Raw genomic sequence first — 14505 nt, 5'->3', positions numbered from 1 at the left:
GCCCGTCTCCTGCCTTCTTCCCACCACACTCTATCATATTTTCCTTCTCCTTCTTCTTCTTGTCTCCCTCCATCCCATTTTCTAGCTCTTCAGCTCCCGCAGCCCCTCCCTGACTGGTTTTGAACTTGCTCCACACCTCACGGATGTCATTGTACTCCCAGCTGATACCATAGCGCAGCCTTTGGGCCATGAACCACACCCTCACCTGGTCTGGGTGCAGGGAGCAGCGCTGCGCCAGTGCAGCGGTCTGCCTGTGTGTCAGATATGGAAACCTGTCGAAGGCCTTGTCCAGCTCTGCTGCATCGTTCAGCTGCAGGTCGATCTGGTCTGAGCGCACCCACATGAGCTTCTTACTCTCAGAGACCAGGGGGAGACACACGAGGCTGTTTGGGGTCATGGGGGCAGTTCTGATGTCTGATGAAGGTGTCGTTTGTGTGGGCCCGGGAGGCCCTCCATCAGCAAACTGCCTCATTTCAGTGGGAACAGCTTCAGGAAAGAGCACACAAAAATAAAAGTTTATAACAATGCTACAGTTTATTATTGTATTCTGTCACAAACATTCAGATCAGACTTAGCAGAGTCTACTCTGTTTTATCGGACTGAGTTCATGAGTGTCACTGTCAGAAGACACAGGGACTGTGGGCCTCCCTTCAAACAAAGAGAGGAATAAAACAGAATAAAGTATTTCCAAAAGTATTTATCAGCTTCCAACTCATGGAAAGCATCTGGAGGCTCTTATTTGTTTGCTTCTATGTTCATTTTTGGGTGTCTTTGTTACCTTTTCTCTCTCTTTGTGGGATTTTTGTCTCTCCATGAGGTCATTTTCAGGTCATTTCTGGTTGTTTTGAGTCTCTTCATTGTTGTTTATGGTGTCTTAGCATTTTTTTGCCCAACTCTCCGTGGTTGTTTTGAGTTTTGAGTTAGTTGTTATGCAATTTTTTTGGTTGTTTCACATTTTTCACAGTGGTCATATTAAGAGAGTCTTTGTTGTCATGTTGTGTTTTAATCATGGTAGATTTGCCTGTTTTGGTAGCAGTTTAGTGTCGCTGTGGTTGCATCTTTAAGGTTGTTTTGACTCTTTTTTTATATTTTGTGCATTTCTCTGAATGTCTCGACTCTGTGTGACTAATTCCTCTCAAAGTAAAGTAGTCATGAACTGTCTCCTCAACCAAATAGCACACATTCACATTGTTTTATGTTTTCTCCTTTTGATAAGAAATTGAATAGCTAATATTTCTTCAAAAATGCCCAGGCTACTGATGCATTCAGGAGCATTCAATGCAAAACCGTTTGAGGTTTATCTATTATTATATAATATACTTAATATATAATATATTGGGTTATATGCTACACCACAGCTAAAACTCTACTGACCTCCTGAAATACTGAATAATTTACAACACCAGTCACCGCATATATATGAAAGTCACCTCAATAATGGAGAATGTGTAAAATCCAGTATCTTTGATGGTGGAAGATGACAAATAAATAATTTAATAACAATTAAAACATGGATTAATCGACACGAAATCAATAAAAGGGTGAACGTGGGCTAAAACTAATTTGCTTCACGAAATCTTGCTAGTTAATCTCCAACATTGTCTTATGTAACTTATTCTCATTTTTGTGATCCTCCTAACAAATCAAATTGAGCCCGTAGAGACTACACTAGACTACACTTCCACAACACCAGCGTTACTAAATATTGATTACCTTCCTTTATTGATTCAGCGACTTTCCCGCAGCCGTTGGTCTGTTAGCATTTCGCGCTAACATCAGTTGGAAAGTTTAGCTAGCTCTCTACGAGTGATGCGCGGTTTAGGTTATTTTGACAAATAACGATTCTCATAAATATTTAACCTTTTTTAAAAAAGTATTAACTAATTATTTGTTAATTAGAAGTTAAAAGATGGTAATTTTACCTTATTCAGTTTTGGTTTGGAATTTATACCTTCAAATGGAACAAAAATATGTGACAATTTCCCCCCATAGAAATGTACATTAAAAATCACTAATATAAACTATTTATATTATAAAACCTGTCACATCTACAGCAATTCAGTTTATTATACCCCCATAACAGGGCTAATGTATAAAATAGGATATCTATGTCCTGTTTTTCTGATTATATGGTTAAAATACCAGACGAATTACAACAAAATAATTTAAATTGAACCAATTTACTTTCGGATCAGATTGCATGCACAACTTTAATGAGTTTTTACGTTGGGATGGTTTGTAAAATGTGAATAAACCATTGTACAAACTTGCCTCAACAACTGGGACCTGGTCCCTTTTGTCCGTCTGGGGAAGGAAAATGTTCAGAACAGCACCCAGCAGCAGTGGCTGTGTTCATGTGGAAGATTTAATTCCTCTTCACAGTCATTTTGCAAAAATTGTGGAAAAATGTTTCCTGGCCCATTCACCACAGAGCTGGTTTGTGAACTTCGTTAACTGTTAAGATTCTGCTAATAACTGAGCAAACATCTAACTGATTGATGCATTTAGACTAATAAAAAGGGTTAATCTTGGGATGTGAGTTCAATGTTAAAACTACACATTTTACACTGACGTCAGTTAAATATCCTCGGCTGAATTCATCTTTTTGGGATTCATTTTGTTTTGAGATTTGCTTTTAATGCCTGTGATATATTCTATCATATATTCAAGTGTTTGTCTCCATCTGTTGGTAGTTAGGAGCCTGATTTAGCCCTGAGTTTTCATAGCAATGTATGCATTTTATTTCATAAGAACGCTGTAAGGGATTTAATCAACAATAAAGCCACTAAAACATTAAGATGTGGAATGTTTTATTGAATTGAAGCAAAATGAAAACAACATTTTTTGTGTGTTTTGGCAACATAGAAACTCTTTTCTTTACTTTCTTTAAACAGATAACATGAGAACAGCTTGAAATGGTAATTCAATCAATGTGTGAGATTAAGTCATGTCCACTGCTGGTGAAGGAAGCTAATTTGAAAAAATGAACAGGTCTCTGGATGCTTTACTTCGGGTTACATCCACTCTTTAATTGTGACTTTGAGGCAAACCAGTTGGAAATGTATTGACTTCATTGCTCAAATACGTCACATCTGTCATTTTAGCCTCACTTGTGCTAAAGAGTGACGTCAGATCTTTTGACTGAAACAAGCAACCAAGTCCTTATAAATACATATGTGTGAAATATCCTAAAAAATCTAAATTTGCAACATAAAAAGTAAACTTTTTAAGATCAACATACTGGAGCACAAATTGCACCATCTTCCCTGAATGATTGTGGAAAAACAGTAGAGCTACAAACCAGCATTGGATATATTTTACTGTATATTTCAGTCTGCAAAAACAGGCTACAAGCTAACGTCAAAAAGCGACCTTTAGCTCAGTTTTCAGTCTAGTCTCTACAGCAGTCCTCAACAGTGGAGCTGCTTTTTTTTAACAGTTCTCTGGGACTCACTAAATCTGCATCCAGTCTGTTCCTGCAGCAAACAGCCTTTAAAATACGCTCATTTGCAGCCGAATCCAGTTCTTTAACTCACTCTTTGCTGTAGTTCTCCACAATCCATCCATCAAATCCTCCGCGTTGTTAGAAAACTAGCTGCAGAGACTCTGTTAATCGTGTTATTGCGTTTGTCTCACTGACCAGCTGTCAACTTTGTGCATGAAGCAGCGGGGTGGAGGAGACGGGGCTGTGACAGATTCTGCTGTACAGGACAAACTGTGTATTTTATGCTTGTTGAAACAGATAACAGCCTTAATAAGCAACTCAGTTTCGGCTTATTTCAGATATTTTCAAGTGAATTTAGAAAGAGACATGGCAAAGCTGGCACCAGCCTTTCCTATGACTTGACAAAGCCCCGTCCCCCAAGTCGTCAGACTTAGTTTGATGCTTGTACCTCCGAATAGTTCATGTAGAACATTCAGGCTGTCTGATCTGCCTTTTGGCTGGCTAAAAAAAAGCAGATTCTTTGGAGATGGGGACATTAAGAGGGTGGGAGCTGCTTGAAAGCAGCGCTTGTGACCTGTGATGTGTTTGAATTTTTACTAACTTGTCTGAGGCTTTGAGAAGTCTTTGATTGTGTAGCATGAGGTTAAAAGTCTTTATAGACCTGTTACTAATGGTTTTGTGTTGAGTGCAGATTATATAATGTAAATCAGGTCAGCAGGCACCAATTATTGTTACAACTGGGCTTGTTGCATCATTTCAGCAACAATGCCAGAAGCAGGTAAAATGCTCCTGTGGGAAGCTTAACTCTGACTTTAGTGACAGAAGTCAATACAGAGGATTCTTTTCTCAAAAGTCTTCTCAGCAAATCAGTGTTTTGACGAGCTCCTTACAGGGTGGTGCTTGTTTGTGTCGTGAGAAATGAAACTTGGCTGGCTGCAGGAACTGCCTGACTCCACCCCATCAACGTTTCATAGTGCCAATATATTCAGGAAATCGAAACTGTTGTGCATTGCTGCTGCGGCACACGAGAGACGGAGACCAAAAACAAAATTAGTCTGAAAATTCAGCAAATTTGATTTCATATTTAGTTTTCTGACAAAATTGGATCAAAAAGAACTCTTTATTCCAGTAACTCTAACCTGGACTACTTCCTGCTTTTGAAAACATGTCTGACAACATGCAAACGGCTCCTCAAACTATTCTCTGCGACATGTGCTCAGACGAGGACAGGAAACCAGCTCGGAAGACCTGCATGAAATGTGAGATCTCCATGTGCGTCCAGCACCTTCAGGCCCACCTGACCACCCCTGTGTTACTGCAGACTCATCCTCTGACTGAACCCATGGCTTTAGATGGCAACACTAAGTGTCCTCAGCATGGAAAACTCCTGGAGTACTACTGCCTGGATGACATGACCTGTGTGTGCGTTTCCTGCGCCATCGAAGACCAGCACCGCCTGCACAATATGAAGACTTTCCCCACAGCCCACAGGGAGCTCATGGAGAAACTCAGAGCCGAGCAGCAGGCCTTACAGGAGAAAACTGATGATGAGAATGTGGGTCTGGAGAAGTGGGAGAAGAAGGAAAGAGAAAAGGTGGGTCGCTGTAGTGTGCGTCTCCTCGAGGCAGTGACTAAGCTGCGAGATATTTCTCTGACCAGTGTCCAGAGTTCAGTCTCTGCTCGTATGGTGTCCATCAGAACCAGCAAGAGCAGCATGCAGGCAGCCCAGAGCGAGAAGGACGCCTTCAGATTCCTGCAGCTGTATTCTCAGGTGCATCAGGATTTGGAGAAGGCCAAAGCTGTGGATCTGAGAAGAGGGCTGGAGCCGGGAAACGATCGTGACAAACTGGTGGAGGAGATAAGACAGAGTGGTGAGAAGATGCTGAAGCAAGCGTCCCACTTCTTGGGATCGTTGCTGACCCTGGTTGACCCTGAAAACCACCAGGAGCTCGGTGCCACTGGTTCAGACCTGATCTTTGAACCACAGACCGCTGCTCCCAGCATGTCACTGTCCAAAGACAAGAGGAAGGTGTTCTACAACAGCTGGCTGGGACAATGCTCCGCCACTCTTCTAATAGGTGGTGACGAGTCAACTCCTAACTTTCAGAGGTGGACGGTCAGTCTCACCAAAGAGTCTGACTGGATGGTTGGACTGTGCGATAAGAAGTCTGCAACGAACCTCCAGAATGGACCCGTCTACGGGCTGCACTGTGAAGATAACCGCCTCAGCTGTGCCATGATGGTGGATGATGTCAGTACCGATGCATCATCCAGTTCAGAGGGTTTGAGAGTGCAGAAAACTGGCCAATGCAGGGTTTCCTCTTCATTACTCTCACATCAGGGGGAGGATGGAGATGAGGATGCACCAATACCTGAAACAGTGGAGGTGTTTTGGAACTTTACTGCTTCCACGCTGTCCTTCTTCAGCAGAACCGGACAGTACCAGAGGGAAGAAATGATCACACTGGAGATGAGCCTCAACAACTGGGACCTGGTCCCTTTTGTCCGTCTGGGGAAGGAAAATGTTCAGAACAGCACCCAGCAGCAGTGGCTGTGTTCATGTGGAAGATTTAATTCCTCTTCACAGTCATTTTGCAAATATTGTAAAAAAATGTTTCCTGGCCCATTCACCACAGAGCTGGTTTGTGAACTTCGTTAACTGTTAAGATTCTGCTAATAACTGAGCAAACATCTAACTGATTGATGCATTTAGACTAATAAAAAGGGTTAATCTTGGGATGTGAGTTCAATGTTAAAACTACACATTTTACACTGATGTCAGTTAAATATCCTCGGCTGAATTCATCTTTTTGGGATTCATTTTGTTTTGAGATTTGCTTTTAATGCCTGTGATATATTCTATCATATATTCAAGTGTTTGTCTCCATCTGTTGGTAGTTAGGAGCCTGATTTAGCCCTGAGTTTTCATAGCAATGTATGCATTTTATTTCATAGGAACGCTGTAAGGGATTTAATCAACATTAAAGCCACTAAAACATTAAGATGTGGAATGTTTTATTGAATTGAAGCAAAATGAAAACAACATTTTTTGTGTGTTTTGGCAACATAGAAACTCTTTTCTTTACTTTCTTTAAACAGATAACATGAGAACAGCTTGAAATGGTAATTCAATCAAATGTGTGAGATTAAGTCATGTCCACTGCTGATGGAGCAGTTTATATAAAGCCCCACAAACTTTGGTGTGTATCAGGAGCAGCTAGTACCACAGAAGACAAAAAACTGCAGATATACTGAAGCTGAATGACACCTCTGCTTCTAATCCAGCTCCTCACCCCAGCATACTGCTTGTGGTCCCACGGTTCGACACTGTAGCCTCTGAACATATAAGCTAACAGACTCAGAAACTGGAACGCATTAAAGTGCAAAACGTGGGGGATGGAATGATAGATTCTTTTTAAAAATAGATAGATATTCTTTTGCATATAGATTTAGGAATTATAAATAATTTAAGACATCTGTTCTGGTTTTACAGGTTGGGGACAGATGTTTTCGCAGCCTTATCCCCTGGAATACTTCAAAGATTCTTTACAGAAGTCTAAATAATGAGAACCTGGATTAAAAGAGGATAAAAAGGACAGTATCTAAGAGCTGGGATATCTATCAGTGTGTTTTCTGACATTATTAACGCACTGGCAGCATCTGGAGGTCAGGGAGGCAGTGTTGCAGATGTTCGATGTGAGGCACGGTGGAGGTTCAGCTGTCGTTGCCAAAGACGGTGTTGAGCTGCTGGGTGACTCTGATGAAAGTCGTCCTGCGGCTCAGCTCCTTCAGCTTGCCGGCTCCAACGTAGGTGCAGGTGGAGCGAACCCCCCCCAGGATGTCTCGTATGGTCTCGTCCACCGGCCCTTTGTAAGGGACCTCCACCGTCTTCCCCTCCGACGCTCTGCAGGCGTCAGCACACAAGGCAAAGAGTTTCCCCTCGTGGAAAAACAGACACTCATCTACTCCTGGATGTTTTTAAAAGCGACAGAAGCAAACCTGTATTCGGCCACGCCTCCCGCGTGCTTCTTCATCGCCGTGTCGGAGCTCATTCCGTAAAACAGCTTGTATTTCTTGCCGTTTTTCTCGATGACCTCCCCGCTGCTCTCCGAGTGTCCAGCCAGCATCCCGCCCAGCATCACGAAGTCCGCTCCGGCCCCTGAGGGTCACACGGGACGCGTTTTTTACCAGAGATAACAGCGGTTGCTCAATTATGAAAACAGTTCAACTTACCAAAAGCCTTTGAGACGTCTCCTGGGCAGGTACACCCACCATCCTGTGTGATAGAGATGGAAGAGACTGTGACCCCATGTTTGGCACGAGAGGAATTTAAAGGAATAGTTGAACTTCTATTGAAATTGCATGAAGCTGGAGTCAACATCTGGTTTATAATCAGCTCAAGAAAACAGAAAACCAGGTGACGTTTCATTTGCTTTACAATTTCGATCATTTTCACGCAAAGAAAAATCCAAGAGCGGCAAAATACAGACGCCAGAGTATTCTGATCCAGATTCATACATCTGTGAGAGAAAAGCTGCGATGCAAAGTTATTTCACACCGCAAAGCTGGAATTTGCTCTCAGTTCTACTTGTTTACTGTACCAGCAGCAGCAGAATGCTGCATATGTCCTGAAAAACGTAAAAATGTGCTACACTTCGCAGAGATAAAGATGTGCAGCCCTCAGACGACTGAGCACAACGAGGGAGCTAATGCTAAGATTGAACAACATGCTAACTGTGAACACGATAAAGAAGCTTTTCAGTTCCTCACAGAGAAAATTTGAGGCTTATTCAGGTTAAAAAAGGACACAAGACTCTCTGTGAATCCCTGATACTGATTCCTTTGGTCCACCTCTGAGGCCAAACTGCGTCTGCTGCCTGAATGTAACTTTATGATTCAGGACACTCACAGAGATGATGTGGCCACCCAGGCCATGGGCTGCATCTGCACACTCAATGACAGCGCTGAGCTGAGGGTAGCCCACCCCCGTCTTCTTCCTGGTGGTGCAAACAGAGCCTGAGGAAGAAGAGTGAAGGGAGGACTGTGAGTCTCACGAGTCAATAGGAAAATACTTCCTCCGTGTGTGGGGCAAATATAGAGGACTGGATAGTATGTGGTACGATTGCCACCTTTCATGTGGGAGATCTGGGTTCATATCCCCTGCATGAAAGGTTCTGTCTCCAGTAGGGGTCCTTAGGCAAGACCCCCACCCTATCTGTAAGTCGCTTTGGATAAAAGCGTCTGCTAAATACATAAACATAACAAATATGAATGCCTGTTGCTATAGATACAGCAAAGTATGCAACTTTTATTCATTCTGAATGGCAGAAAGATTAGAATAACATCTCAGCTGCAAAAGCTGCGATCTGCAGTTAGAAGATTTCACTCAGCAAATGTGTCCAGAGCCCTGAATGTGTTTATGTCACAGGGTTAAAGTTATAGTCACACATGCACTGGAGTCCGGAAACGTTCTGGAGATGCTCCAGAGTGGCGGCATGTGTAAATGTAAATGTAATTTATTTATACAGCGCTTTACAACAATCCATTTCGGTATTTTTAAATTGCTGTAAAGCACTTTAAAAAGCACTTTTAAAGCACTTTGGTGCTTTACAGCAGATAATAAATAAAGAAAAGAATAAGGACAAAACAATAAAACAATAAAATAACAGTAAACGCAATAAAATACAGCAAAATTGAATAAGATATATATATAAAAGTGTCACCATACTACTGGGAAATGTGAGAACACGAGTGTCTGCACGTGCACGTGTGTGTTGGTGAGAGTTTCTGCTGGACTGTGCGCTGCTTTCAGTTCGGTCCCTGCTATAGCGCACACGGACCGTCGCATATCAACGCGATAAGCAGCCTCCGGCACATCTGGAGAGCAAATATCGGTCAGAAAGTCTCCCGCTTTGATGGGCTTGTCTGGACCAAAGTGTTCAGACTTCCTCCTGAGTGTGAAACAGGTCAAGGATAAAATTGAGATGGTTTAATCACCTGGTCCGATGCCGACTTTGATGATGTCAGCGCCTGCGAGGATCAGCTCTTCCACCATCTCTCCTGTCACCACGTTTCCTGCCTGAGAGGTTTTCCTTTGCATTTTTATTCCAGAAACACAAACTGCAGTTTAAAGGCTCCACCGGGACTTTACTTACCATTATAGTGTGTGAAGGGAACTTCTCCCTGACGTCTTTGACAAAGTGGACAAAGTGCTCAGAGTAGCCATTCGCCACATCCACACAGATGTACTTCAGCTGTGGCACTGCCGCCACGATGGCTGAGATCTTCTCAAAGTCTCCGTCTCCGGTCCCCGTGCTGACAGCTAAACTCTAACGGAAACACAAAGAGGAGGGAAAGTGCTATCAGAAAACTCCACCGCTAATAAAGGCATTAAATCACGAATAATGAGCATTTTGAAGTACCTCCAGGCATTCAGGATGCTTTGTCGCAAACTGTATCCACTCGTCTACGCTGTAATGTTTGTGGATTGTGGTGAAGAGCGTGAACTAGCAGAAAAAACAGAGTTAGTTTCAACCTAAGTCACGTGGGCTGGAGAGAACAGCCAACAGAAGACAACAGTTAGTGGAGTCTGTCCTCGCGTTGCCTGCTGCGTAATAAAGAGCTTAGAAAGGATAACAGTGCTGACACCTCAGACTACATTTGGACTACCTTAACAACCAGCTGACGAGGCCACAGCCTACCTGATGCAGAGCCAGGGCCATCTCAAACGTTCCTACGGTGTCCATGTTGGCAGCGACGATGGGGATCCCGCGATAGCTGCCCTTTGAGTTCCTGAAAGTGAAGCTCCTTATCAGGTCCACCTGAAGTAGAAGAGAAAAAAACTAATGAGTATCGTACAGGTGCATGAATCAGATCAGTAAGACGTTATTATACATATATAAATAATTATTCCACTCTTAGTAATGAGTGGTGGAATATTGAACACTGCAGGGTAAAAATAAAGGACATGTTCATGGCCCTTATGAGGCAATAAGAGCAGCTGTGGGGGTCCATCCTATCTACTGAGGAGCAGCTGGAAATGCAGCTGGACCCTCTGAACCAGGACAATTCTTGGTAGTCCTGGAGAGCTCTTAGATTGTATGTAAACCCTGGAAGTTGGAATAAGAAACCCTTGAATAAGTAGGTAGGATCTGGATCAATGTTTGAGTTTTGGAGCTGTTGAGAGTCAACACCACACAGTCTGACTAACTCATCCAGCATTTATCAATCTTTAACTAAGCAGTTTTGTCCACGGTTCCATATGTGCAACGACAGCTTCATCATGGCAACATCTGCTTCTGGGTGAGTCGGGTTTCATGTGGAAAGAATCCACAGCTGGATTTCCCACCTCACTCCGAGACTTGAGAGTGCTCCGCTTTGGCCGAAGCAGCACATCCTTGAAGTCCAGCTTGATGTCATTCTCGATGCGAGGCATCTTGGAAACAGGATGTAACAGAGGGGGAAAAAGTGCACTGAGGCAGAGTTTCCAGGAATCTGGCTCTGCAAAAGAGATAGATATCAGGTGTCACAATGGATGTTATGTTCCCGTGTTCCTCTCCTCATAATGTACACTAACGCAGACATTACGCAACCAAACCCCAGTTCAACTGGGTTTAAGGTACAAAAAAGGGGTGGGAAAAGTAAAGAGTCCACCGCCCTTCTCGCTTGGTAAAACTAGCCCAACTTATGACAATAGCTATATTGTTTAAATGTAAAAAAAAGTATATTTAGCCTGCTAACGGTGCCTACATGCGCGAGAGTACAGAAAAGATCAGCGTTGCTTCGTCAGCCGCGATGTCAAAATTCAAGATTACTCTCGTTGAAGCCACTTTATAAGAACTGAAGAAGTTTGTATAAGCGTAAAGAAGTCATTACAAACAATGGATTATCACATGTAAAACAAAGCATTTACCGTTAGGAAAGTATGATGTATTTGATCTGTGCCGCACTGCCTCCTCGGCTTCCTTTCCACTGTTTGCGCGGGAAGTTTTACAGCGGCGGACACCAACTGACAGCCGCCTTGTAGTTTTTCAAGAGCGTTAGCTTAATGGCAAGTCCCCCGTAAAAAACTACAAACGCTGGAGGGTCTTTTTACGCCACGTCGCGTTGATGTCGTAAATGATTGTTTGACGTACTCACTGAACACGTTTTGGTTTGCTTGTGTTGATGCTCTTCTGGAGGTAATGGTACACGTTTTTAGACCAAATTATGAGGTTTGGTCACTCTGAATGTCGTAAATTACACCGAGGTCAAGTTAAGCGGAACCGTCGCTGACACAGTCAAGGAGGCGGTAGGATCCGACCAGAAACACCGGAAATAGAATTTCTGGAAAAGAAGAAATATCGAGGTTCTCCACCACAATACCAACAGAAAGATTATTTTCATCCCACTGAAAGCGTAGAGGAGAGTGAGCTAACATACAATAATATTACTTAACCCCCCTGAGTGGCATTTGTTTCATCAAGTCTACAAAGATGCTGATTAAAGTGAAGGTAAGGGATGTCAAACATAATCACTAGACTGTTTAACAGCCAATTATAACAGTTATTATCGCAGATATGAATAATTTCAAAGTATCTTTATCACAGACGCTCACGGGCAAGGAGATAGAGATTGACATAGAGCCCACAGATAAGGTATATGACGGTGTTTTACTTCAGCATTTGTGCTTTACTCATAATGACGCAGTATTCACTTCGTGTTTGAGCACCGAGCATCGTGTCATTATTGTAATAAATGTCCATCCAGGTGGAGCGAATTAAAGAAAGGGTGGAGGAGAAAGAGGGGATCCCTCCCCAACAACAGAGGTTGATCTACAGCGGAAAACAGATGTAAGATCAACACGCACTTTCCTAATTAAGAATGATGTTTGGATGAAACTCAGCTGCGAATTGCTTTTGTTGATAGTTGTTCAAAAGCAATAAAATGTGTTGTAGATTATTTAGAGTAAATCCCACATAATGCACTTAATCCTGGTGCAGTATGTGGCCCCTTGTCTTATGAACTCGGAATGAATATTGTCCCCGATACAATAAGAAATAAACAGTATAAGGTGTTAATAGTCAGTTTAGTTCAATAAGGAGAGGTAAAAAAAAAGATACAAAGATTTAGAATCAGCTTAGACTCGGATGCTACATCAAGATGGAACGTGACATGATGGATGACAGGAAATTCCTGGAGTGGAGATGCTGATTGTAAGCTTCTGTTGAGGCTTTGTTTTGGGCAACTGGAGAAGGTAGAGTTAGGAAGGCTGGTGCTGGTGTCTGAAGGGAGATTTAAAAAGGACAGAAAGGAAAGGAAGCTGGGAGACCAACGGACCAGAGCAGTGACGTCATTATTAACGTGGAAAGTTTGCCGGGTTTTCTGACTCTGGTTATCTGTGTAAAATGGATGGAGTCGACTGATCCGAGTCCATGATTCTATCAGACTGACGAGCAGCGCAGACTTTACAGCCAAAGCAGGAAGGAAAGTCGATAAAAGAGAAGGAAAAACAAGCCCAGCAGCCCACAGATCTCAGCAATTTGAGCATATTATTTAATTGATGTATTTTTTAAGAGTTTTAGGAAGTTTCGCTCTTTTTCGGTCAGATCTAACACTGGCTGTTCTAAATGCTCTTTGCACCAAATAAAGAAAAAGCAAGTTAATTTTCTATCATCCACGCTCTGAAATGCTGAACAAATGAGTTCTTAGTTGTTTGATGATTTTAACTCCTTTTTAAAACACTTGTGTCATAAGATGTTTGTGAATATGAAAATGAGCCTCCAGACAAAGTATTAGAAAAAGGCAAAGAACTGGTTTGTATGTCAGTGATGAATTGAGTCATAAATGTTTGTTCTAAATCTTTAAAAGACAGCGGGAACAAGCTTTAGAGTAAACGGTCCCTGTTTTAGACGACATAAACGTTCCCTTTGGTGGAAACTGCTCGAATAAAGATGCTTATTCGGTCTTTGTCTCCGATAGGAGGAGGACAGAGATTCTTTCACTGTTTGTGCAATTATGTCAATGTTATTTTTTCATTTTCTAAGAGAAGTAATTGGTCTGGAGGTGGTGCTTTTATGCGTGTTGTTGAGCTCTTATCTCGAAACCTACCCTGCTCCAGGGCACGTTAGGTTTCCAGAGTAAGTCACCATGGTGATACGACCCGATAAGAGGCTTCAACCAGCTTCATGATACTGGAACCACGAGCTGAACCTGAAGTTACCTCACAAAGCCAGTAATCCTGTCTGTTAATTGGTGGTTTTAAACAAAAAATGATGCTGTAAAGACGTTTTTATTCAAGAACTTATTGAAGTTGTGGTACAACTGAATTAAATGTGGTCTCTACTTAGTTCGGGATATTTGAATTCAGCTCAAATGTGAAAGCTGAGGAAGTAAAGTTAAGAGTTGTAACATAAAACTAATGGAGATAAAGCTTTAATCTTTATTTTAAAGGAAAAGGAATTCAATGAAAGCTCAGGCTCTGTTTTATTTGACAACATCGGATCATTCAAATATAGACTGCTGTGTATCAGAAAGTCCATTTTTAGACCTAAGAGGCTTATCATTAAGCTAGTTTAGAGAAAAGGTTTGCTTCAGTGGCCTTTTAAAAAAACTCTGCTTTCCTTTCCTCTGTTTTCAGGAATGACGAGAAAACAGCAGCAGACTATAAGATCCAGGGAGGCTCTGTTCTGCACCTGGTTCTTGCCCTGCGAGGAGGACGCATGCTCTGCTAGAGAGAGAAAAAACAAAAAGATGCCTTCACTAAACACTGAAGACACACAGCCACCGGTTGTAGAATCACCAGGTGACACTGAAGGCAGCACAGAGCCGTTGGTAAACATAGTTCTATCAGGTTCTACCTTGGCATCCACCTCCGTTTAGCCTTTAATGTCTGGCCTGTAAAAACCACACTGTAACACGTCAAAGGCACGATATTAAACACGTGAGCAGAAAAGTTGTGCAGATTTTACCAAAGCTTTGGCTTTAGGCTGCCGCTGCAGTCGCCACAAATGCAGGTGCGCAATAGATATGAGAGAAGTTAAGGTTCTGCAGCAGAACATCTGCATTTCCCCAAAATGTTC

The 14505-nt window shown here is 42.4% G+C and overlaps 3 protein-coding genes across 3 annotated transcripts; 2 read left to right on the top strand and 1 right to left on the bottom strand.

The window, feature by feature from the left end:
- Positions 1-4339: 4339 nt before the first annotated feature.
- LOC140281815 (uncharacterized) lies at positions 4340-6456 on the top strand. The gene has a single exon (XM_072376314.1). The coding sequence runs from the start codon at positions 4611-4613 to the stop codon at positions 6102-6104; it is 1494 nt and encodes a 497-aa protein (XP_072232415.1). The 5' UTR covers positions 4340-4610; the 3' UTR covers positions 6105-6456.
- Positions 6444-11456, bottom strand: gmpr2 (guanosine monophosphate reductase 2). The gene is made up of 10 exons (XM_072376315.1): positions 11358-11456; positions 10794-10945; positions 10147-10266; positions 9868-9951; positions 9601-9774; positions 9443-9524; positions 8355-8461; positions 7679-7721; positions 7445-7604; positions 6444-7349 (listed from the first exon to the last, which is right to left on the bottom strand). Exons 2-10 carry the CDS (start codon positions 10878-10880, stop codon positions 7160-7162), a joined length of 1047 nt encoding a protein of 348 aa, XP_072232416.1. The 5' UTR covers positions 10881-10945; positions 11358-11456; the 3' UTR covers positions 6444-7159.
- A 121-nt stretch (positions 11457-11577) lies between these two features.
- nedd8 (NEDD8 ubiquitin like modifier) lies at positions 11578-14481 on the top strand. Its single transcript, XM_072376250.1, has 4 exons — positions 11578-11937; positions 12034-12081; positions 12194-12276; positions 14064-14481. Exons 1-4 carry the CDS (start codon positions 11920-11922, stop codon positions 14155-14157), a joined length of 243 nt encoding a protein of 80 aa, XP_072232351.1. The 5' UTR covers positions 11578-11919; the 3' UTR covers positions 14158-14481.
- The last annotated feature ends 24 nt before the right edge of the window (positions 14482-14505 follow it).

This window comes from Leuresthes tenuis, unplaced genomic scaffold, assembly GCF_036924035.1.
Source record: "Leuresthes tenuis unplaced genomic scaffold, fLeuTen1.0.hap1 SCAF_22, whole genome shotgun sequence".
Classification (NCBI taxonomy): Eukaryota; Metazoa; Chordata; class Actinopteri; order Atheriniformes; family Atherinopsidae; genus Leuresthes; species Leuresthes tenuis.
This window is presented reverse-complemented; position numbering and strand designations above follow the sequence as displayed.